Below are 26,569 nucleotides of genomic sequence, written 5' to 3' on the forward strand. Positions count from 1 at the left end.
CTTCTCATGTTTGCACATAAGTCCAAAAATCTCACCATATACAACCTTGAAGCAGGACAGACCCACAATATTCCTTTTCTTGTCTCTTGCTTTCATTCACCACCCCCTTCTTCTTGAACATCCACCTGAGAGACATCTTAGCAGTAACTGGCATGTCATGACAAGCCGCCCATATTCAGAACACCACAATGACAGGCACTCCAAACATGTACTTCTACATTTTCATCAGTAAACATGGTTAAAATAATTTGCCTTTACATAGCAAAGTCAGCAGTAAAGCTTAACTCCTTTGCCTCAAGATCATAAATTCCCACATATTGTTTCAAAATTCAGTAAACTTGCTCCTCTTTGTATTCTACTCCAGTGATAAAAACATCTTCAATAGGTATATTAAGAAAGTTCAAGTAGCAAGTTTCATTCAGATTTCATTACCACTCATGAAAGTATACCTTGAATCAACCTGATGCCCATGATGTTTAGGTACACTGATTAAGATCATAGTCTTTACGGGGTCAGGCAGATGTCTCAGTAGAATAAGTGCTTCCTTGATAAGTGCAAGGGCCTGAGATCGATCCCCTGTTCTGCCAAAATAAATAAATAAATAAAAGATCATAGTCTTCTAGGGCTTCAAGGACAGCTAATATTTTGGCCTTAGCCTTTCAAGGTTAGTGAGGACTCAGGACATAAGAGAACCTGTACTATAACAGCATGTAACTCAGTTGTATTCCAAATTTTCTGATCAAGGAGATTATGGGGCCACAGAGGAAAGTGATTGATAATGTAGAATGTGCCTAAGGAGAGTCACATGGGGAGAAAATATTCTCTCAGGCTTTCACAGAGAGCAAATTGGTCAAGCAATGGCCATGACTCATCTGCATGGCTGACACTGACAAGGATCTATAAACTGCGGTACAGGGCTTCAAGATAACTCCTGAGGGGATTTGACTGACCTTGTCAGATACAAAAGCTACATTTCTTGTTATATAGGTCTTGCTTTATCTTGGTCTTAACCATCCAGCAGAAAAGTATAAAAACGAAGTATAAAAAGTTAAGTCATATTAATATGCTGAGCTGTAAAAAGCTCAAGTCAACAACTTTTGACATTGCCAGTCCTAAGGATAACCAATACTATAATGGACTACTGGACTGTATTGGAATATTTTGCTGAATTCATGCACCTACAATATTTAAATAACAATGGAATACTCATCTCTGGCAAAATGAAACCAAAAAAGGGGATAAAATGAGGGGCCATTTTGTATCTGTATATTCAAAATAGGATAGATATATAGCTACTTTCCCTTAATTCAATGAATATAAAGATTTGTACTAATAATGTTTGCACAGGATATCATGTCTGTATCTTCTGCTATGAATAACCACTAAGAAAACAATATGCAATGTATTAATTATTGAAACTGTCCTACTAATCGGTTTTGAAACTGTCTCATTGCTATTTGTTTCTCAATAACATTATTTAAAAAAACAAAAATTATAGACAAATATTGAAATGAGAAAGATATAAGATGGAGACAGAATGAATTTTAGAGAAATATTTCTGAAATGAATACATAGCATGAGATTAATAATAGATTACACATTACAAATAAATTATTTACCAACTTAAATGAATATAACAATAAAAATTCACCAAAATAAAAATGAAGAAGAAAGAATTTTTTAAAAATGCCATAGCCTTCTAAACAAATAAACAACTTATGTAGACATCTATGTAAACCCATGAGACCTTTAAACTCTTCTTGCACTTCATTATGAAGTCATGGAGTAAGCAGACTATGAAGCTACATACATGCCAAAGAAGAAATAAACATCAATGAAATTCTGAGGCCTGAAGCAGTTTGAGAAACCACTTCTAAATGAAAGTGAAAATGGCTGGCCAAATAGCAAAGTGGATTAAAGTGTCTGCAAGCAAGCACACGGGCTGGGAGTTCAATCTCCAGGCCTGCCGTGCTGGCCCCACTCCTGGGGCACACTGAGATGGCAATTGAGACTAGGGGTGGTGTGCACACCTGTAATCTTAGCACTTGGGAGGCTGTAAACAGGACAATCACTCTGAGTCCGATCTAGTAATGAGACCCTGAACACCCTAGACCCTTCCCTAAACTAAAATAAATAAATAAATAAATAAATGTGAAGTTCTTAGATTTCATATTCCCCACCTTGATGCAAATTATAGTTTAAATGATGTTTGAACTGAGTAAAGAAGAATCAGTTCCTATCCTGGTCATGAACTCTAGAAGAAACTGCAGTCATTTAAGGCAAAATAAATACATGACCTGGATTGCTCAGCATAAGCCAGCAGTGCAATCTGGTCGTCAGAGGCATGAGTCCTAAAATGTAAGCTGCAATCTAAAAAATACCTTCATTCTAAGAATTGGTAGGAGAGGTGACAGAAGTGAGCAGAAAAATGTCAGAAATAGAAGACAGGACTGATGTAGATGACCATATCTTCAGGGACAAAATAAACAAGAGAACATGCAAAACAGACAAAACCACTGCTAGATGATGCAAAGACCACCAACGTAAGATTAACTGAATTGGTAAAAACAATTAGATGGCAGTAGCATTAAAAAATAAAAAAAAGAAACTCTGTTTACAGAAGTAGCAGACATATTTTCAAGTACTGGGAAATAATTCATATATACAGCTAAGCCAGACACATAGAAACATGAAAGGCCATGATTACAAAATAACTTTTCCAAAAAGACTCACAGTTAAAAATCCCAGAAATTCAACACAATGACAGAATCTTGAACTCTGTTAGAGAATACAAACAAATCACTTATGAAAGTGAAACAACTATAATTAAAACAGATTTATCAATACAAACCTTAAAAGCCATGAATTGCTCCAAGCACTAGAAGAAAACAAATTCCAACACACTGATACATTTTGAAAAACTATCAAAACTGATAGAGAGATAACATCTTGCGATGACAAAAAATACCTTAAAAAATTGATGAGCACAAAACCATTGCTTCAGTAATTTCTCAAGGAGATCCTAGAAAAAGACACAGAAGCGAACAATGCCAGAATATCCAATAGAATAAATACACCAGGAAGGTGAGTACTTAAGCAGAAGAGAAAAAAGAAAAGGAAGCTACAACAGAAAAATAATACAATGAGAAGAATAAAACAGTACATTTCATTAATAACTCTCCATGTAAATGATCTCAACCTGCCAATCAACAGACACAAATTAGCTGAATAGAATAGAAAACAAAACCAAATAGTATGCTGTATATAAAAAGCACATCTAATCCAAAAGGAATTCACTGACTAAAAATCAATGGATGAAAAATAATACTAAACGCAATAGGATACTAAAAATAAGAAGTAGCAACTCTATTTTCTGTAAAGTAAACTTCAAGCTAAAACTTACCAAAATAGAGAAAAAAGATTACTCCCTACTGTTTAAGGGTATAATCAAAAGACCTGATAAGGATCACGAAATATATAGTTACTAAATAATGGTATACCTACTTCATAAAAGAAACACTACAGGACATTAAAAAATCAAATAAACATCAACATATTTACAGTGAGGGAATTCTTCCCCAATACCACAAATAGATCAACTAGATAAAATCAACAAAATACTAGAGGTGAAATACATCTTTGAACAAAGGGACAGAGTAACTAGCTATAGAGTGGTCCACCCGACAACAGGATTTACATTCTTTTCAGTAGCACAAGCAAGTTTCTTCAAAACAGACCTCATACTAACCCATAAAACATGCTTTAATTAATAAAAAAGAACTGAAATTATTCCACAGATATTACCATATCAAGGTACCATGAAACTAGAAATCAATGACAAAATAAAGCAGGTAAATTATGCAAGCATGGTGTTAAATAATAAACTCTGAAAAAATCAAAGGCAATTGAAGAATTTAATTCCTACAATCAAACAAAAATGTCAGTACAATAAAGCAGAATCAAAATAACACAGTGAATGCAGTCATAAGAAGGAAGTTTACAGATGTGAATGCACACATCACAAAAACAGAGTGAGCCCAAATAAGTAATCTGACAACACACCTGCAGGTCCTGGAAAAAAATCCAAATCCAAAGGAACAATTCAAGTCCTACCATATGGAAAAAGTTACAAAACCAGAGTAATATTGATGAAATTGAAACTAGAAAAAATTGCAAAGACTCAAAGTGAATCTAAGAGCTGGTTCTTTGAATGAATAAACAAAATACACAAAGCCTTAGTCAGCTTTACCAAAAAAGAGCAAAAAATAATCCTATCAATACAATTAGAAATTTAGAGCTGGCCAGATAGCTCAGTGGATTAAAGTGCCTGCTTAGGCAGACAAAGAAACCTGGGTTCAATCCTGGCAGGATATGCTGGCTCCATCCCCAGGGCATGCTGAGAGGGCCATTGAAACTAGGCATGGTGGTGTGTGCCTATAATTCCACCACTTGGGAGGCTGAAAGCAGGAGGATCACTATGAGTCTGATCTGTGTAGTGAGACCATGTAGACCCTATGCTAAATACACTTAAAAAAATACAACTAGAAATTTGAAATGTGAAGTCACAAAGGACACCACTGAAATCTAGATTAGTAACTATCTCAAAAACCTATACTCCAATAAATTGAAGCATAATGGATATTTTCCTATTGTCACATTGAACAAAAAATACAAAAACCTTGAATAAGTTAATAACAGGCAATAAAAGAGAGCCAGTAATAAAAAGCACACCAACTAAGAAATTCATTTAAACAATCATGCATCATGACCAAGTAAGCTTCACCTCAGATATATATGAATACCTAAAATATACAAATCAGTAAATTTAATATACATAATATATCATAAATAAAATCAAAGACAAAAATCACAATATCAATAAACATGGAAAAAGCTTTGAACAAAATACATTTTCCTAGAAATCCAATACTCCTACAATTAATGAATTCAGCAAGGTTAAAGGACAGAAAGTCAACATAAAAATCAATTGCATTCTTATACAACAATAATGATCACATTGAGAAAGAAATTAGAAAAACTGGATACAAGAAAAATTACTTAGGAACTAACTATAGTACTCTGAAAAAGGAGATTGAAGAGGACACCAGAAAATGGAAAGATAGCCCCTGTTCATGGAAAGGTAGAATCAATATTGACAAAAAGACCACACTTTCAAAACTAACATGTAGATTTAGCACAACCTCAATGAAAACGGTAATAGCATTTGTCACAGATCTGGAGAAAACAATCATGAAAATCAGATGGAACAAGAAGAGGCCTAAAATAGCAAAAGCAAACCAGGGCAACAAGAACAAAACTGTGGAACACAATCCTGGCTTACAAGCTACACTGCAAAGATACTGATTTAAAAAAAAAATGCATGCAGTTGGCACAGTAAGATAATGAAACAGAAGAGATACAGAAACAACCCAAGGCATATTCAGCATCTGATCTTTTACAAAAGGGCCAAAAACATGTGCTGAGGAAAGACAGCCTCTTTAACAAATGGTGCTGGGAAAACTGGCTATCCATATGCATAACACTGGATCCAGACTGGTATCTCTTGCCATGTATTAAACTACAATAAAATAGATCAAAAATCTAAATATTAAAAGAGAATCACTTCTTCTACTAGTAGATAATATAGGTTCAACTCTTGAATACATAGGTATAGCAAGGATTTTCAGAGCAAAACCCCAACTGCATAAGAATTAACACCAAGAATCAACAGATAGAACTATATTAAATTGAGCTGCTACACAGCAAAGAAACAGGGAAATGACAACCTAGAGAATAGAAAACAAAGTTTGCCAGCAGTTTCTTGGACAGAGTTATTGCATATCTATGATATTGTATGATACACAGTAACTCACAAAAATTAGACTACTCCTGCGAAAAATAAAAGACTTAAGAAAAAATTAGCAACTGAAAGGAATAGGCACTGCTTGGAAGAAGTAAAAATTTCCAATAGATACATGAAAAATATTTAAATTCTCTGGTCATTACTGATTTTCAAATTAAAACAACATTGAGATTCCATTTTACTTCAGAAAAATATGGGCATTCCTAAGAAAGTAAATGAGAAAAATTTTGGTGAGATTACAGGAAATAAAAGGAACTTTTCCACACTGTTTAGTGGAAATGTAAACTAGTGAAGCTATTATGAAGCTCAGTATGGAGAACCTTCAAAAAACTAAAATAGAAATTTATTTCTATTCACTTTTTCCTAAGTATCATCCCTAAAGAGTTAAAAATATCATATTATAGTGATATCATACCCATGTTTATAGCAACACAATTCATAAAAGCAAAATCTGGGAAGCAGCCTAGATGTCTATCAGTATATATATGGATAAATACAACATAGTGTTTATACATTAGGAAGTTCTACTCCGCTATAAAAAAAAGAATAAAATTGAGCCATTTGTAGGCAAATGGATGCACCTGGAGACCATAATGGTAAGTGAAATAAGTCAAATTGCATCATTTCTTTTATATGAGATACAATTTCTTTTATGTAAATAAATTATGAAGTAAAAGAGAATACAAAACAGGGACACAGATCTTGGCAAGTGAGAAGGTAACAAGATACAGAAAGGAAGAGAAAGGAGGGGAAGGAAAAAGGAACTATAAAGATTAAAATGTTATATACATGTACCACTCCCCTTGATGAATATAACTGTGATCATTAAAAATTATAAACGTGTACTAATAAAAATAATAAATAATAAAATAAACATTGGCAAATGGAAATCCGTCAGGCTAACAGAAATCTGGAGAGTACCTGTGGTCATCTATCTTACCTGGAAGGAAAAACAGCATGGAAGATGAATACATACTTACTTTGTGACTGTGGATCAGCTTGACTGATCAATTATGAGTTTATAGAAGAATAACACCTGAAATGTTGAGACAACATCTAAGGAAATAGCTAGACAATAGGCCTCTCAAAATGAGTTAAAGTGTGAAAATATGTCCCATCAATATTCTCATGCAAAGGAATTTAGTGTTGATGAGATTTTTAATTGTGAGATGAACAGTGCACTCTATCCTATGAATGTTGTTCCTTTCCTTGGATCTACTGCTAAGTACTCAGTGAGTCCAAACATCCACTGTGTTAAGACAGAGCTTATCCATGAGTTCAATAATGAGATTCGCTGAATCAAAGATGACCTGAGTGCTATCTAAGGCAAAAGCCTAGCTTTCCAATAGCAGAAATCAACACAGAACCCTTACTGCAACAACTTGCCCTGGAAAACCCTTCAGCCACTTAGTGGCAGGTTGATTGTATTAGATCACTTCCACTTTAAAGGATCAGTGATTTGCAATGCAAGGTTGATTCAGATAAACATAAATGCAATTGTACACCTTCCTTCAAGCTCTCTCCTAAGAGAAAATGGCCACTTACAAGGGCAATCCTTATACTACATACATTTTAAAGATAATTAGAAATTGTCTCTGAATGGATGGCCTCTCATGGACTCCAAAAGAATCACCATCCACCAGGCAAAGAAGGGGCTTAAAATAACCTCTTTCTTATTGTGTTGTAACAAAGTCTGTTTTACAGTCAACCCAGAGAGATTTTTAATTCATTCCTTGGTTACTGTGGGGGATTTGGATGAGGACTCAATAGTTAAACTGTATAGCAAAAGCATGCAGGCTCTGTGAATAGTGAAAGATGAAACAAGGTTAGACTCATGAAGCATGTTGTTTGACCACTGTCCTACTTTCCCCTAGAAAACTGCCTACCCTTAAGATAGTCCCTTACTCAAACTACTTTTCTTTCTCTCTCTTACACTGTTGTTTAAATAAAATCCAGTGATTTCCCAGTTTTGCTACTCCTGGGAGTCTCTCAAACTCTGGGTTTAGTGATAAATTACTAATTAGAAACTAGATTGTTGCTAAATGTTAGTTTTAAAGAAGGCCCTCAACAACCCAGCAAAAAGTACGGGGAACATCATTCTACTTCCATACTAAATGCTAAATATCAAATTAAAAATTGACAGCAATCCAATGGCAGGACCAGAAAAACATTTAGCAGTTTCAGGATTAAAGATAAGTCAACCCCCAAGTAAAGACCTCCAACAAGTCAAAGTGCTGGTTAAGCAAAGTCAAACAATGAGAAGAAAGAAGATGCATACCAACTGTCCATCATGACTAGAAATAGACTTTTCAGCTGCAAGTGTTTTATATATAGTATATCTATATATCTATATATATAGATATATATTATTATATTATATAATATTATATAGATATATATATATATATATATAGAAAGAGAGAGAGAGAGAGATGAGTGACTTTTTTTCTAGTACTCCATTAAGAGTTCTTCCCCTGCACTCATACGCCTTCCATGGCTCCACGTGCTAGTACACAGCACCTTCCTCCACAATCCAACTTCTTCCAGATAGGCCTGGACCATCTGGTCACACTGGTTCTCTCACTGTTCTCCACCAGAAAAGGTGATGTAATTTTCCTGTTTTATGCAACTCTGCATTTTCTCCCTGTCACACATCAGACATCTTTTATCTTACCCGTTTAACCACTTCCTTATTAAGGATTTTGTTCAAAAAATCTAAAGTACTTCTGTTTCCTGACTGAATGTTTTCCTATTTTTGTTCAAATGAAAACACACAACATTAGAGGCATAGAACTTAAAAGTAGAGTGTAAGATAATTCCTCCTCCACTTCTCCTCCTTCTTTTGCCATGGAGGACACATTAAAATGTTTCTACATAGAGAACAACACTGCTCCATAAACAAAGCAGGCAAATTATATATGATGAGTATGTGCGAGTGTTGGGATTAGAGAAAGAAGCGAGCCCTGGAGTAACCTGGATCACTCCCTCATAACTGGCAAGATCTGGAGCCTCATCATCTTTGCATGTGCAGGAAGATATGGGAGCTAAATGGGAAAGGAAAGCCTGCATTAGTAAAACATATTGTGTTTCAGCTTTAAAGTCTGTAACTACTCCATTTATGTAGCAAATGTTAGTCATGCATCCTGCGTAACTTTGAGGACTGTTCTGCTCCAGTGATCATGGCAGAGGTGTTTCCCACCCACTAACAGAGATCTCCCAGTCTATCTCATTATCAGTTGAAACAGAAGACAGCAAACAGGGGTTTTGATGAAGACCCAGCAGTAAACAACTTCAGTGATGAATGTGAGATAGTTTGATGCACAAGTATGACTATTCTTGACTAAGGATCACTTTTAAGATAAAAAGATTGACACAAAAATTTAAAATATGGAAGAGGTAGACTGAAAACAAATCAAAAGAATATTCAGGGAGAAGGAAACCTTGTAAAAAGTCTGATTATCAGACTGGGTATATAGCTCAGTATTGAACATTTTCAAGTATGCACAGAGCTCTGAGTACAATCCACAATACTGCAAAAAGTTTAAAAATTACAAAATCTGATTATCATCATATTCATGTAAATGTTATATTATCGATCATTACTGTAAATATCATATTATTGATCACCAAAAATGCAGTAATTAGAGAGCAAGAAATAAAGTTTGGAAATGAATTTTGAGCATCTTCAAATTAAAATTAATTCAGTGTATTAACAGTGATGAATTGGATAAAACCAATTTCTAAGAAGGCAACTGGAAGGCACTTAAAAGCATGCATCAGAATACAAACAGACCAAAAAATGAAGATATAGGCGAAAAACATGTTTATGAAGGACTGGTTCTTGAAGTCAAAGTTTATCTACTATTTGCTTCACAGCGAGTGGGAATAATAATGAATTCAAATAAACATTTACCAAAAAAAAAAAAAAAAACCTCCCTGAGGTACAAGGGTATATATGGCCTAATATGGAAAATTTTAATGTGATATAACACAGACAAAATACTAAAAAAATAATAACTGAATCTAACTATGTTTTGCTGAAATTTGACACTTAAAAGCAAAGGAAGAAAATCAACTAAAATCAACTGAAGAAGAATGACAATACTACGCTGTAAATTACACAGAAGTACCAAGATGCAACACTTTTGTATTTCAAAAGAATAAGACCCCCTGAAATTTTTAAAGAATTTAGGGAAACACAGTTGTCTTGTTCAAGATCTTCACACACATTAAAGACAGAAGAAGGTACAGAGGCTAGAGAAGAATGTAAGACTTCCCTCAATAATGCCCTCATGTCAGTTACATTCCTCCAAAGCTTGAGGAGGAGATATGCAGTCTAAGACTCAGAACAAGAGCCTCCATGAATGCCGCCAGGGAGCCCAGTGCTTGTGCACTGTAGTGTGAGAAATCACAGCACATATCAGTGCTAGCTTATGATACCCAATAGCAAGATAAAAAGCTTACTCAGGAGGAAAATGTGCCCTTCCCTTCTAACCATGGATCTAGGTACAGAAACATGGTACCTGGAAACATTTACCTAAAGTCATTTCAAAAATATCCAAGATGGCGGTCTGACAGAGGGAAAAAAAAAAAAAAAAAAAAGAACCATGTAGGAAAGACACTAGGAGGTGAACCACAGGGGAGCATGTGGAGGACTTAAGTGTTCAATGGCCTCCACTCACCAGGATCTAATGCTCCAGCAAAGGAACTCCTTAAGGGAGTAGGAGAGCATGAAGAGTTCACAGTGGTGTTCACTGCAGCAACAGCATTCAGTATCTAGCTATCAAAAAACGGTGAGCCATCACGAGGCAGTTCAAGACAAATAGTAACTTCACCAGGTAGGTGAACTAGAGAAGGAGGGAGGAGACAGGGTCAAAAAGGAAACAAGCTATAGGATGCACACGTACCCTCTGCTCAAGATAACTGTAAACTGCAGGTACAGCAAAAGTATATTAATAAAAATTTTTAAAGTTAAAAATAATAACCTCTTCTAAATTTCCTCCTTCTTCCATCACCAAAACTAGAAAAAGAAAATGAAAATGAAAGAACCATGTACCACTGCCATCACTCATGAAAGTGTGCAACCCAAAGGAAATCCTAGCTTAGAAATGGAAATTTACTTCCTATTCAAGGCAGGACTTTGACATTGCATAAAGCAATGGAGGTATTTAATTACTGAAATGAGACTGTGTCTGCAAGATAAAATGAGCAAAGACTTCACCAGTGATTCTCAGAAACTCTGAAAAGTATTTTCATTCAAAGAAAATGCCTCCACTAAGCAGCAAGTGACCTAAATAAAGTTGCTTCTATGATTATACTTCATTTTTGTACTTGTTCAAAATACTGATCTACCAGTAGGCTGTACTACATATGGTATTCCTTACTTCCCTACCAAACAACAACAATCAGCATTAGTAAGTATTGGTGTCCTCCAACAAATAAAAAAAATGCTAACAAAATTCTAGTGAAAATTACTTTCAATCTAAAACTATATAATCTATCAAATATCAACTCACTATAAGGCAAAAACATGAATATTTCAGTTGTGTAAACACTAAGATCGTTTATCTTCATGGGCTATTTATGAAAATTACTCAAGAATGTACTTTAGAAAAATGTAAATAAAGCAACTCAAAAGAGAACAATGTGAGAAGCAACAAGAGCAGTTGAACTAAGCTAAGGAAAAAGGGTGCCTGTTTTTAAAATGTCTGTGGGGGCCGGGGAGATAGCTCAGTGGAATAAGCACTTATCTGGCAAATGAAAGGACCTGATTTCAATCCCTGGTTCTGCCAAAAATAAATAAATAAATAAAATAAAATGTCTGTGGTCCTATGTACTTTTGATATTCCCTTCACTATACTTATATTAATACATTAAAACTAAATTAAATTGCATTTTCTTAAACATAATACATTTTGATGATATTTTATTGAATTAACTTTTACTAACAATTTACAAGACAGAAAATGCTATTAAAATTACAGAAATATATGAATGTCATCAATGACAATATGCATACTAACATAATTCAAATGTGAAGTAATATAAATGCTTAGTTCCACAAGGAATTCAGTGTCTTCTAAGATGAGTAACAGAAAAAATAGGAATTGAACTAAGACATTCATTTTAATAATAATTTCAAGAAAACTAATAGAGAAATACTAGTAAAAAATGACTCCTCGATGAGGATGTAAAGGATTCACTTTATTCTATATTTTCCAAGGATTCAATTATCATGATGGATAATTAATATAAAGTCTTGTAAGCCAAAAACACAAAAAAGCAACAAGTCATTTCTAAACACGATAATCTACAAGAGAACATTTATTTTATTGAAGACAAATATGTTGTTAGTGACAATCAATACCATCAACAAAACTCATTACTTGTGATATGCTTCTATCTCAAATATCATAATCCACAAACTAATAGTGATAGGAGAGGAATGACAAAACACTAATCTGAAGAAAGTCACAAAAAAGATTATTCTATCAAAATCTTAGTATAAACTAAAAAGATTTATTATTTCTTTTATTCAAGTAGCCTATACAGTATCAATACTAATGCATATCTTCAAGGGGAACATTTAATATTGACACTATCAAACTAAATGCTACAATTTGGATTTATAAAAAAAAGTCTCAAATTACTATTGCTAATAAAATAAGGTATTAGAATAAGTAGCTTATTTTCAAATAAATGTAAGATGCTGACAAATTCTTTGGTAGCATCTACATTAAGAAAATTCATTACATCAGCTAGATTTTAACATAATTTGTATAATAAGAAATAAATCCTCTCATATGCTCTGTGCAATTGTCTTTCATTTTCATGTCTGATCTCTTTGCCTGGACATTTTCTATACCATTCTGTAAAGCACTGTAGAAGAATTCACAACAATTCAGACTACAAAGTATAGGTCAGTGATGGAGAATCATTTAGAGCTTTCAATGATAAGAAACAGCCCACTGTGGCATACATTTTATAGATTTGCCAACATTGGTATAGACAGTGACCATGTAGGCAAATTCCTAAGTGAGACATATTCATTCCATGGTATTTTTGAAGACAAAAAAAAATGTGAATTATACTAGGAAAATCTACAAAGAGATGATCTGGATGTTCTTTTTGAAAACAATAATTTAAAGCAGAAAAGTGGCAAGTTTGGTGATATAACCATGACTATATTGGAGTACAAGGACCAAAGATTCTTTGAGCTGTTGTTGATATTAAGCATATGTCCCTGAGTCAACTTTTTATTCATAATATCTAAGTATTCCATTTTTCCTAAGTCAAGGACTTACAATATAGAACCTCTAAATTCCTTCTCCAGTTTAGAAAAACTGACACCATACAAGCACATGGATTGAAAGATCTGATATTAATTATGAACTGAAGTAAGTATGAATTGAAGGAAATATAAATTAACACCTTACTTTTGGATTGTCTTTTTTCTTTGGCTTACATTTGTCTTGTTCCCTGGCTTCACGAAGACCTCTCTGAGTAGGACCTTCTAGAGCATTTTCCTTTGCACAAGTCTGATGAACTACAATGTAATTCAATTTATTCTTAATATTTATGATTTTTGTCAGCAAAATTATCATATGCAAATATATGCAAAAGTCTCATTAATACACATGTTTTTAAAGTATTTGACTAATTTAATCAGTCATATCAAAGCAAAATAGTTTAAGTAGAATCTCAAAATTCATTTGCACAAATGCAGAGTAGCACCTCTATAAGGTTAATGAAATGGAATGAGCCAGTTAAAAGACACAGAAACCAATCTTCAATCCTGTTGTATCCAAGCTCCTATTATCACTTTATATATTTTATAAACAAAACTGAATGCTAGAATAAAGAGTGAGTTTAAAAATATCTCCAATTGAACTAAACCATAAAGGAGATTTTAAAATATAGGATATTACACATATAGAAATTGTTATCTATGCTTCTTGCTGGTCAGAACATAAACAGAAAAAACACAAGGGAACACTGTAATACAGTGTACCACTGGTCTCCTAACTCTCCCAGACATGAACGGTACTAATGAAATGACACGAGGGGAGTAAGTGGTGACAAAAATTATCCTTCTCTTTTATACCTTTCCACATACACACATGAAAATTTAGGGACACATAATTTCCACGTGTATTTCTTTTTTGCAATTAAGTTTATTGGTACATTTTTTGTATGCTAATTATCACACTTATTATAAAGAATTTGTACCTGTACATGATATAACTTCACTTTTTTCTAATTTCACTACACTCCTTTAAACCCCTCTTCTTCTCCTCCTTTACAAAGCTTTGTTTCCACTTTTTCCTTCTTTTCTCATCATTTTTCTTTTCTTTCCTTCTTTTCCACTTCCTCCTTCCCTAGTTTCTCTTCTTATTTGAACATTTTCTTCATATTTCACAATATCTGTCATACCAATGAATAAAGTTTTTTTTATATATAACAGAGTACTACTCTCTGCTGTAATGAAAAATGCACTTCTGACATTTCTAACAAGTTCAATGAATGTATCTTGAGGACATTCTCTCAAGTGAAATAAATTTGACACAGATATGTCAATATCAAATTGTTCCTCTGGTTTGAGAAACCAAAGTGTAAATAAGGATTGTTATCATTTGTATCTAGGTGTCCCCACAAAGCCTGCTGAGGTCTTGGGGTGGATTTCTAGAGACTGTGATCAATTCATGATTCAATGCTGGGATTATGGGTGTAAACGCTGCTGGGATTATGAGTGTGAGTGCTACACCCACCCTGGAGCAGATAGCCTGGATGCAATATAAGGAAGCAGAGAGGCTTGCTCTTTGCCTCTGCTCCTGCCTTTTTGCTCTTGCTGTTTTGCTGTCTTTTGTCACCATGAACTGCTGCCCTCTGCCATATGGCACTCTGCTTTGGAGCCAGCCAAATATGGCCTGAAACCTCTACAAACTGTGAGCTAAATAAACCTTTCCTCCCTTAATTTTGGCTGTCAGGTATTTTGACGCAGCAATAAGAGAAAAGTAGATGAGACAAGGACCAAAATATAAAATAGGTACTGTGAAATAGGAAGAAAATGTTCCACCTGTATTTCTAAATAGCAAGTTGATTTAAAATAAAGAATAAGGTTATGTTTATTAACACATAAAAAGAACAACTTAATGTTGTAAATTATAACACAAGATTCATAATAAATTAATGATAAATGCAAACATGACTGCGGGATTTCAATGTCAAAGCTCTGAAAGAGCCCAGGGATTAAAACAGCAAGGAAGCACATGACTGGCATTTATTTTCATTCTTGACATAATTTTTCATATTTGGTAATATTTCCAAAGAAAGGAAAAAATTTCCCAAAATGCACAAGAAGCAGAAAGCTCCATCACCCAGGGCCACGTGACACTACTAAAAAGACACAGGTGCACTGACCAGCTGTTCTTCAATGGTGCTACAAACAGGCCCCTACAGCATCTAGGAAGCCAAGGCATTAGACAAAGACAATAATTACAGTTTGTTGAAATATAAGGCAATTTTTTCACTTCTAATTGTCTTTTATTGCATGTGCTTCTTGAAAGACCAAGCATATCAACATCATAATGATAATACACATATACCTCACTGACCTTTTACTACTCAGCAGTCAATGTTTTAAACGATTTACATATATTCCATTGAGCAATAGTGTCAATAATCCTGTAAAAGCCACTATTTTTGGTTCTTTTTATATATGAAAAGGGGACTATATAGTGACACACAGGAAGAAAAGGAGAAATCAGCAGAGAAAGAAACCCAGAAGTCAAACAGATAACTCCAGGCATATAAGATTTCATGTAATATTAAGCATGATTTCATAAATAAAAACTTAAAAAGCAAGAAACAAATAAATGTAAGGACAACAAATAAAGGTGGAAAATCCAGATTTGGCTTATGCATACACACTATAACTCCATAAGCAAAGCAAAATTATAAAAATACTTTCAAAAATTATAGGGAAGTATTCAACACTTAAACCACTTCGAATAAAAGTTAGAAAAAGTACATTGAGCTAGCAGAAAAATAATGGTTCTCAATTACATCAGTAAGAATAAACACGACTTCCACTTCCATCAATAAACATCATTTTACCTAGGCAAAGACTTATGTAACAAAGAAGAGACTCACACATTAAAGTCCATGCTACTTTCAAAGTGAAATGCACATAGTTATCAAATTCTGCACAGCACTTCCCAGCGTTTAGTAAAAACCTAGCAGAGTCCACGTCACCATCATAGAGCCACCATGTTTCTCATCTAATACTTGTTTACGGCAAGGCCTGAAATACTGACTGGTGCCATGCATCGCCCCAGTTGTTATGTGCAACAATCAATATACAAGTGCCAGACAAACAAGTGCATCTTCATTTACAGAAATTTCATTCATCATACCTTCTGTTGCTAAATTTCACCTAATCATTCATACATATGCACATTCAACCAATATTAAGTGAGCATACTGAAGCTCCTGGATAAACATAGGAAAGAAATGTACACCTTCACTCAACAAATACTTTCTAGGTACCTATCTCTGCCAATGCCTAACTTCCTTAGAGATCAAACACAATGGTAAAGAGAATGATTTAACTGAAAACAAAAAGATTTTGAAAAACTTAAAATAGAGGGATAAATAAAAAATAAGACATGGAGACACATTTAACCTGAAAAAAAAGAACCTAAGCATATATTTAATTGGAAATCAGAAAAAAATAAAGTTAATGGCGAAGATATTTGGGTAGATAGTAATCTCTCAATAAGTTACATAAACATACTGTATGCCACAACAAGGGCTAAGATTAATAATAACAAGCATGAACATGGAGTAGGAGGAGAGAAGGAGGGAGGGAGCAGTGAGGGAGAGGAAGGGAATTAGAAAGGGAAACACATGTAGTCTGTATATGTATCAACTCTCCAAAGATGACTGTAAACTGTAAGTACTGCAGAGATATACTAACAAAATATTTTAAAAGTTAAAAAAATTGGCAGCTCATAATGTAATTCTGAGCAGCAACATAGTCTAAACTTCAAAAACAGCAAGTAATTAAAACATATGGAGACAGGAGTACTCTGATCTACTCTATACACATAATAAGAGGCACTGTACTCTACTATTAATTTAGGAATACTAAATTACAGGATAATTTGCTTTACTACATAGGACATCTATTTTCCAGGCAAAGCTCTGAAGTTTTCAAAATTGTTTAAACAAATTTCAATTTCTGCCTATTCATCTTGAATTCCTAATTTCCTAAATAACTTATGGTATGTTTACATATAATCATAGATTACACATATAGAAAGTAAGCACTTTTGCACAGAACTGCAACTATATAGAAATCAGAGTAGTGTAAATTAATAAACACAATCAAAATGATTGTATTTCAGAAACATTTTAATGCAAAAAATAGGTAATGCCAAAACGTTCCTGTGAAGTTATTTAGAAATATGTGATACATATTATCCTTAATAAAAATAAAGAAAACTCAGCCTCATATCTATCTTTCTTGTTAAAATTTTATTAAATTTTTGATTTTTAAAATTGTCTCCACAACATTTATTCTTTTAAATATCTCTAGAATGTTGATCACTGATAAACTTATGAGAAATCATAAGACCATCACTGACATTATTAAGCTAGAAGTTCATTAAATATTATTTTTACCTCTAATTTCAGGAATGTGAGAAATAAGTCCTGCTTCTGCACCCTTCATTTTACATGTTCCATAAATCTAAAATAAAATTTGAAGATACAATGTTATATACTATAGTAAAATGTTAAATAAAATACAATGTTTAAAAACTGAATAATTGAAAATAGGAAAAATTTAATCTGTCTTGCATTAATATCTATAAATTTAACAAGTCAAAAATGAACTTTAACAGTAGAAAAGCGTATTTTTAGTTACATTTAATTCCAGAACCAATTATTAATTATATTAAGTAAGCGAAGCATGTCTTTCACAGCATAGCTTCCTCAACCAAGTATAGTCATAAATACAATTTGACAATTTATTCAGCTCTCTCTGAGAGAGATTTTTTTTCTATTTCAATTGCATCATCTTCATATCTAAAAAGTGTTTCTTACATCCATAAATTATAAAGTAATTATTTGGAAAGTTAACTATGAAGAGTGTATTTGATCCCCACAGCTCTTGGTTCATTCTACCCATAGATACTCTCAGTTTTACTAAATACATCTTATAATTAAGAACACTTGTTACCATGCTGGCATACCATTTACTTTTGTTACCAAACAACAGGTTTAAATTTAAAATTCAACATTATAAAGCTATCTCATCCCTTGTTGTATATGATTACACAGACTCAAACTATCATCAGTTTAGTTGTATACAGAGGCAACATTTCTCTAATAGCAGTATTTTATATTAAGAGAAAATAACAAAGTATAATAAATTAATGCTAATGAAATACCTAGGTTAAACTACATTCTTAGGAGTTAAATTACTTATATATTTTTTTCATCTATGTATTTGATACAAGGTCTCACTATGCAGCAAGTGCAGGGACCAGGGTTCGATCCCCAGTCTCACATGCCACACTGTCCCCGCCCATCGGGCACACGGAGCCAGCATCCGAGACCTAGTATGGTAGCACATGCCTGTAATCCCAGCTCTGGGAAGGCCAAAAACAGGAGGATCACTACAAGTCCAAGCTGCATAAGAACTTTAATTTAGCCTTTTGAATCACAGAGGAAATTTTCATGTATTTTAATATGCTTTCAATGTATGAATATTTTGAATAAATTCATTCTGTGGCTTCACGACACACTAACAGATTCAAGTTAACAAACCAATCCACCTCCCATTCCTGCAAACCCAATGTGCTCCTGTTAAGTATGCTCCAACAGCAAAACAGAGCTGAGTGGTAATAAACCACTCTTTAGTAAGGGCACACAAACAGATTCAGTTCAATATGTGGTAACTTTGGCTAGTTCTCCAAGAACACACCTAGAAAGCTGATACAACTAAAATTATATTCTTTGACCTCACTAGAGAATAAATTAATTTATCCTAGGATTAGAATGCTGTAAATTATATCAGACAGTCAGTTGGGCCATTTAGCAAATTATGAGCCTTCCATTTTGATATGGGTATCAGATACTTACAGTCTTTTCTGTAACTAGCATACTGGCAGTACAATACAATCAATCATGTATACCAATCCTGAGTTTTGGACAGAAATTATCTGAGAATGGTGAATACCACATACAGTTTCTACTGACATCTGCAGGGTAATTCTAAGAGACCATCAGCTAACCTGTATCACTAATATCCATGGTGAAACCAATGGTGGCACCTAAGAGGCAGCAGCAGTGACATCTCCATTTAAATCTGATTTTCTTAAATTGTAGTGAGTCTGCCATGTGAAATAGCAAATATAGTTGATGTTATGGCTTGTGTCTAGTTGTCCCCAAAGCCTCATGCAGTCATGGGGTGGACTTCTAGACTTTGTGATTAATTCATGATTCAGTTCTGGGATTATGGGTGTGAGTGCTACATCCAGGTTGGGGCAGACAGACAGAATGCAGCATAAGGAACATGGACCTTCCCTCTGTAACCACTGTTGCCACTACTCCTCCCATGTGCTCTTGCTGTTTGCTGCATTTAGTTGCCATAAACTGCTGCCCTCTGCCATGTGCCACTGTGCATTGGAGCAAGCTAAGTAAAGACTAAAACTTCCAGTACCTGTGAGCTAAATAAACATTTCCTTCCCTAATTTTGAGCATCGGGCATTTGTCCCAGCAATGAGAGAAGAATAACTAAAACAGTTGAAAAAAGAAAGCCATTTCTAAACCCTGTTTTGCTTTAGATGATAAAAAAAGATGTTCTTTATAGACATTTTCCATGAGTAAGTATATTGCAAATCGGAATTTTTTAGGATGAAGTGGAAGCAAATACAAATTACTCTGTGAACACTGTAAGTGGGGACTGACTAGGGTAAGTGGGGTTACAGAACGCCTCCTACTGCAGAAGAGAATAAACTAACCTATCCAATAATTCAAAGAAATATACAGGGTTGTGTTCCTGGAACCAGAGCAACAAGTGGTCAAACATGAAAATGCTGGCTTTCTCTCAAGATAAAAATCCAAGTGGGCTTAGTTGAAAGTAAATGACAAACACAGAGACATACTTTATGGATATGTCAGGTACAGTATATTTCCTTATAGTTTCTCAGGAGAGAATCTGGGAATATCAACACCTAAAATGGCTCTTTACATTTTCTGTTGGACTAGGAAATCATACAGTTCTCCACATGGTTTTTGAAACTAGACTAAAACAAATGTATCAATGTAAACAGACATTAACTACTTTCTTAATCACCTATGCCCTGTACTGGGAGATCAGAAACCTTTACATGCTAGACCAGGGGGAAAAAGCACTTGACTCAGAACAATTATATTACTGATGTGAGGATGCTCAAGGGCATCATGCAAGAGACCAGGGATTTAGCAAGGCTGTGTTGGGTTTGCACTCAAAAGAACCACACTGAACCCTACAATTCAGTACAAGGAGTATAATGGAATCAGTCACACTGCACCGGGTAGTGAAGACAAGGCATTTGTGTAGGGCGAAAACCATATGGATACATGTTTTCTTTAGCTGAAGTCACTAATTTAGCTCTCCTTAATAGGTGAGAAAACACACTGAGGTAAATGATCTGAATATTCACAATGCTACTTTATAGCACAATGGAGATTCACATTCATCATTCTTAATCTGTAATTTTTTTCTCCTAATCCAGTGCACAATAATCTCAGATCAAAAGATTTTTATATCCAGCTACTTTCTCTTAATTCAATGAGAAGAAAGATTTGTACTAATAGTGTTTAGACAGGATATCATATGTGCATCTTGTACTATGAATAGTTACTACAAAGACAACAATATGCAATATATTAATTACTATAACTGTCTTACTAACCTGTTTTCAAACTGTCTCATTGCTATTTGTTTCTCAATAAAATTAATAAAAATAAAAAATAGATGTCAAAAAAAAAGATTTTATATGACCTAAATATATCCTCAGCATGTTTTGATGTAACCTCAGAGTCATGCTCAAGTTAGAATCAAGAATTAACTCCTTTTCCAGGACAACCTGCCACAGCAAGCGAGTGCCAGACCCAGTATTAAACAGACTCCAGAAGTAGAAATGAACAAGCCAGAGGAGGTGTGTAGGCACTGGCCACAGATGAGATGAAAAGGAGCAAGAAGAAACCTCTAATGAATTCAAACGTTCAAGGACAGATTAAAATTGTCACACAAAAGACACTGAAACAAGCGATATTCTACATTTTACTATCTAAGAATTTCACTGAAAAGACAAAATATGCTTGAATAAAGTATGCTTTAACAATAAAATTATTAAAATGACAGCATTATTATCATTCATGTTTTTGTAGTTTCTGAGTTTAGAAAAAAGTGAAAATCTATAAAAAAATCAGACTATAATCATAATTGCAGTTTTACATTCTCTAATATATATGTATATATAAATGTATTGTATGAATGTCTATATATACATGATATACATATATGTGTCTATCTCACATATATCTATACATATTTTTGTTTTGATTTGTCTAAGCCAAAGGCTCCTCACCACTACCAGAGACCTAAACCTATGCACCTAAAAAACCTATAGGAAAAAGAAAATGAGTATCACTCATTAGCAAAAATGTCCAAAAATTCTGTCAACAAATATATATAAAGGTGCCAATATCCATTTGAGGAGAAATTTCAGGAGTGTTTATTAGTATCTCATACTTTATACAACACTCTTAAAAGATGGGTCGTTGTGGCAACATTTTACTTATAAGAAATTTGAGCCATAAGTATTTAACTTGCTCTCAAAGCTGGCATTTAAATTCATATTTGTCTACTCACACTGGCTAAGTATTTTCTTCTACTTACATTTTATTAATATCCTATAAATTGATGCTTCAGTCAAAATACTATTTAATAATAACTACAAGTTTTAAAGTGGATAACATACCTTTTATTGCTCTCATATGAATTTTTACATAAAATTGGTAGAAATGATTTTAAATGTTCTCAAAAGTATTGCTAATGCTATTATGAAATATAATAAGTAAAACTGTTTAGCAATAGATTTGTCTCTTTACCTTCCCAACAGCTCTGTCTCTTTCCAAGGAGGCCAACATTTTCTCTTTCAATAAAGCATGGTGCTTCTCATGTAAGACCCTAATAGTGGGCTCATAAGATGCATAGTGTAACTTCAGCCTATAAAAAAAAAGAAAATTGCAATAGCATTTTAAGTGAAGAAACAGTTAACTAAGTGGTTTCCACATAATATCTCAAACTTTTCCCCCTCATACTCTCTTTTTATTTTTATTTTCTGGCTTGGAAATAAAAATGAATAACCACATCAATGTTAACACACTTGAGCCTGGGAAGTATCACAGAGCAGACAACTTCAGCTGCAACCTGGAGGTGGTGGTGAAGAATGGGAAAGGGAGACCACACTTGCTGTAGCTAGTTTTCCATTGCCTATCACCACCTTTGGCTGTATTCAATTATATATGCAGAAGATTTCTGATATTTTTGGAGATTAAAACACTGCCATTCCTTTACTCTATTGAAAAACAATTTTCAAAAAGATAAACACCACAGTGAATAATTAAACAAGAACTGTTAGTTACATCAGAATTAAAAATCAACTTGAAAACAATCTTGATTAAATTTATGCTAAGAAAATTAAGTTTAGGGGCCGGGAGATGACTCAGTGGAATAAGTGCTTCCTTAGCAAGCGCAAGAGTCTGAGTTCAATCCCCGGTTCTGCAAAAAAAAAAAAAAAAAAAAAAAAAAAAAAGGAAAGAAAAGAAAGAAAATTAAGTTTAAATATATTTGGAAATCTCATAGTACACAATTCAACTCACATGATATACCACCTTTAAAATCTGTTTTATTTAAAAATATCTTCAAAATGGTTTCTTTTTTGTTGAAGTAAAATTAACATTTTAAAAATATACGTATTATAAAACTTACAACTGAAAAAGTTTAGAGAAACATGCATATCATTGTAGTTCACATTGTTAACAAAATATAAGATATTGCTAACAGCCCAGAAGATTCTGAAAGGTTTGCATCACAGAAAATATTCTCTGTAAACCAGTTACTCTCACTCAAACTCTTCATAATGTCCCTTATTATCATATGTCATTAACTACACTTCATTTCTTTTTATCATGAGTAGTATTTCCTTGTATGTGCATTCAACAAAGCATTTATCTAATATCCTGTGGCAAAAATGTCAGTTTGGGATTGAACATTTTAAAACAATTCATTTGAAGACTCAGGACATAGGAGAACCTATACTGTAACATCATGTAACTCAGTTGTGTCCCAAATTTTCTGATCAAGGAGATTATGGGACCACAGAGGAAAGTGATTGATGATGTAGAGTATACCTAAGGAGAATCACATGGAGAGAAAATATTCTCTCAGGCTTTTACAGAGAGCAAATTGGTAAAGCAATGGCCGTGACTCATCTACATGGCTGACACTGACAAAGGATCTACAATCTGAGGTACAGGGTCTCAGGAAAAATCCTGAGGGGATTTATCAGATACAAAAGACACAAAAGTTACATTTCTTGTTATATAGGTCTTGCTTTATCTTGGTCTTAACTATCCAGCAGAAAAGTATAAAAACAAATATAAAAAGTAAAGTCATATTAATATGCTGAGCTGTAAAAGGCTCAAGTCAACAACTTCTGACATTGCCAGTCTTATGGAAAACCCACTACTATTATGGACTACTGGACTATTTTGGAATATTTTGGTGAATTCACACACCTATAATATTTAAATGACAATGGAATAACCTTCTCTGACAAAACTAAACAAAAAAGGGGATACAAATGAACAATCATTTTATACCTGTATATTCAAAATAGGATAGATATACAGTTACATTCTCTTAATTCAATAAATAGAAAGAATTATCTCTAATAGTGTTTGTGGACAAGATATCATGGCTGCATCTTGTACAATGAATAACCACTAAAACAACAATATGCAATGTATTGATTACTTAAACTCTCTTACTAATCGGTTTTGAAACTGTCTCATTGCTATTTGTTTATCAATAAAATTATTTTTATTTTTAAAAATCATTTAGTACATTTTTGGTCATATATCTTCATTTGTTTTAAATACCTAAGAGTTAAATCACCAGGTTATAATCTCTTTTTCCAAGAGCACTACACAATACTCCTAGATACTCCTTGACAAGATAAGTTGATCATTAGTCTTACTAGAATTTATCAATTTTACTATCCACTTTATCAATTATATTACCTTTTGAAATAACCAATATCTTTGTTCTTTTTCTTAGATTTATTCATTTGCTACTTAATTGATTTCAACTTTTATTTTTATTTCTTTGTGTATAAATTATTTTTAAGAGTTTAGAAGATGAAAGATTAGGTATCATTGATTTTAAAACTGTCCTGTTTTTTTTTTTTTTTTCTAACATAAGCATTTGAATGTACCGGTTCACTTTAAGGTGCTTTGGCTGCAGCCCACAGATTTCTGATGTTGCATCTTCAACGATTGAATTTAAAATACTTTCTAATTTCCTTCTTTAATCCATGAACTATTTGAAGTATACTGTTTAATTCCCAAATATTGGGCAAATTTCCATAGATCTTTTTTTACTAGTCACAAATTTAAGTGTGTGTAGTCAGAAAATACTTGTATGACATCCATCCCAGAGATTCACAAAGACTTCTTTAAGGGTTCAGAACATATTATGAGATAAATATGCTATACAGATTTCAAAGTCCAAAACACAATTCAAGAAATTTTGTATTGATTAATAGTGTTGCTCTGTAAACATAGAGCATTTATTTTTATTTTCCTATTAATTACTAAAAGAAGATAAAACTCCAATTATAAATGTAGAAATGCCTGGTATTCCTTAGAATTTTCTCAGCTTTTACTTCATATATTTTAAAAATCTTAGAATAAAAACTAGATAAACAATTTGTTGAGCTTGAAGCACTTTCTTTTAACAACTAATTTAACACTCTAATCAGAACTACAATGTCTGAGATAAATTACTAACAGCAGGGCTAAAGAACTGGTGGCCCATGCCTCTAATACCAGCACTTGGGAGGCTGAGGCAGAAGGTCAGCCACAAATTCAAGTTTGGACTGGACTATATACTGAGTTCAAGGCCAGCATGAATTATACTTCTCAAAAAAGAAAACCAAACCAAAACACAAAAAACATGCTCAGAACCTAAATTAGGTCTAACTATTAAAACTTATTTCACTAATTCTAATATTTTTTTATTCTTATTTATTTATTTATTTATTTATTTTAGGATAGGGTCTACAGGGTGTTCAGGGTCACACTACTAGACCAGACTCACAGTGATCTGCCTGTTTACAGTACTGTAATCGCAAGAGCTGGAATTACAGGTGCATCCCACCGGGCCCCACCGGGTGGGGCCAGCACTGCATTTCAGCACACCAAAACACTGGCCCCTCTGCCTGCTTGCAGGCTGTTTAATCCGCTGAGCTATTTGGGCAGCCTCACTGATTCTAATTTATATTTCTTTTAAAATGAGACATTTAAAGGGCTCAGTGAACTGAAGAGACTTCTCTTAGGCAGAGCGCTATGCCGATGGTTCGATACTTAGCATGCCATGTGGGCCTCGCCCACAGGGCACAAAGAGAGGGTGACTGAGACTGCACATGGTGGTGTGGGTCTATAATTCCAGCACCTGGGAGGCTGAAAACAGGAAGATCACTATGAGTCTGATCTATGTAGTGAGACTCTGTACATTCTGTTCTAAATACAGAAAAAAATAAATAAATAAGAGATCCAGCCATATCACACTCCTGGGGAGAATTTCCGGCTACCCTATGCCAGTGGGACCTGTCCAGTCCAAGCCAAATCACAGCATGGGTAAGACCCTCTTCCAACCCCTTGGGACCCTACCACCACTCCACAGTCTCCCCCCAACCACTCCCAGTGAGTGAGAACTTCTGCCGTGCTCTCAGGACCCCCAGATCTAGTCCTAGTCCAGGCCCAGTGAGTATGTGGGAGAGCTTCCTCTCTACCCTACTCCACCTTGTCCCCTCCAGACTTAGCTCAGGCCTGGCATACAGGCCTGGGGTGAAACCCCACAGCTACAATACCTGCAGAAAGAGGAGGGGACAGAACCACCCAGGTAGTCCAGGAGGAGAACATCTTGCCAGAGGGGCACAACAGATTCACTCCCAAGGGCAGCAGCAGGAAGGAGCTAAGCACAGCAGCCAGACCCAAGCCAGGCACAGTTGGATAAATCCAAACTTTGTAGAACTGCACCTGAAATTCAGTAGGTGCTAAGGCTATAACTGCACAAAAGACCTACAACAAAGGTCAGAAGATAGTGCTATACAAAATGACACGAGAAGGAGCAAAATAAAATGTCAGACCACAAGCCTACCAGTAACAGTGCAGAGGACACTAACACAGAACAAATTGGGAATCACACAGCTGAAATCAATGAATCAACAGCTTCTGAAATAAAGAAACAAATGCAGAAAGGCATAGAGGAACTCAGATTGGAAATGAAAAAAGAAATCCCTGAATTAATAGCATCTGCAGTAAACAATCAAATGCAGAAACGTACGGAGTAACCAAAGGCCC

General features: G+C 34.2%; 1 protein-coding gene across 1 annotated transcript in view; it reads right to left on the reverse strand.

The window, feature by feature from the left end:
- Spag16 (sperm associated antigen 16) overlaps positions 1 to 26,569 on the reverse strand; it is a 1,217,230-nt gene that overhangs the window by 1,045,470 nt on the left and 145,191 nt on the right. Inside the window, exons 7-9 of the mRNA XM_004626710.2 lie at positions 22,031 to 22,148; positions 17,549 to 17,615; positions 13,300 to 13,409 (exon numbers count right to left, since the gene is read on the reverse strand). Of these exons, the coding sequence (XP_004626767.1) occupies positions 13,300 to 13,409; positions 17,549 to 17,615; positions 22,031 to 22,148 (295 nt within the window). The remainder of the gene's footprint in view (positions 1 to 13,299; positions 13,410 to 17,548; positions 17,616 to 22,030; positions 22,149 to 26,569) is intronic.

Source organism: Octodon degus, unplaced genomic scaffold (assembly GCF_000260255.1).
Source record: "Octodon degus isolate 3935 unplaced genomic scaffold, OctDeg1.0 scaffold00016, whole genome shotgun sequence".
Classification (NCBI taxonomy): domain Eukaryota; kingdom Metazoa; phylum Chordata; class Mammalia; order Rodentia; family Octodontidae; genus Octodon; species Octodon degus.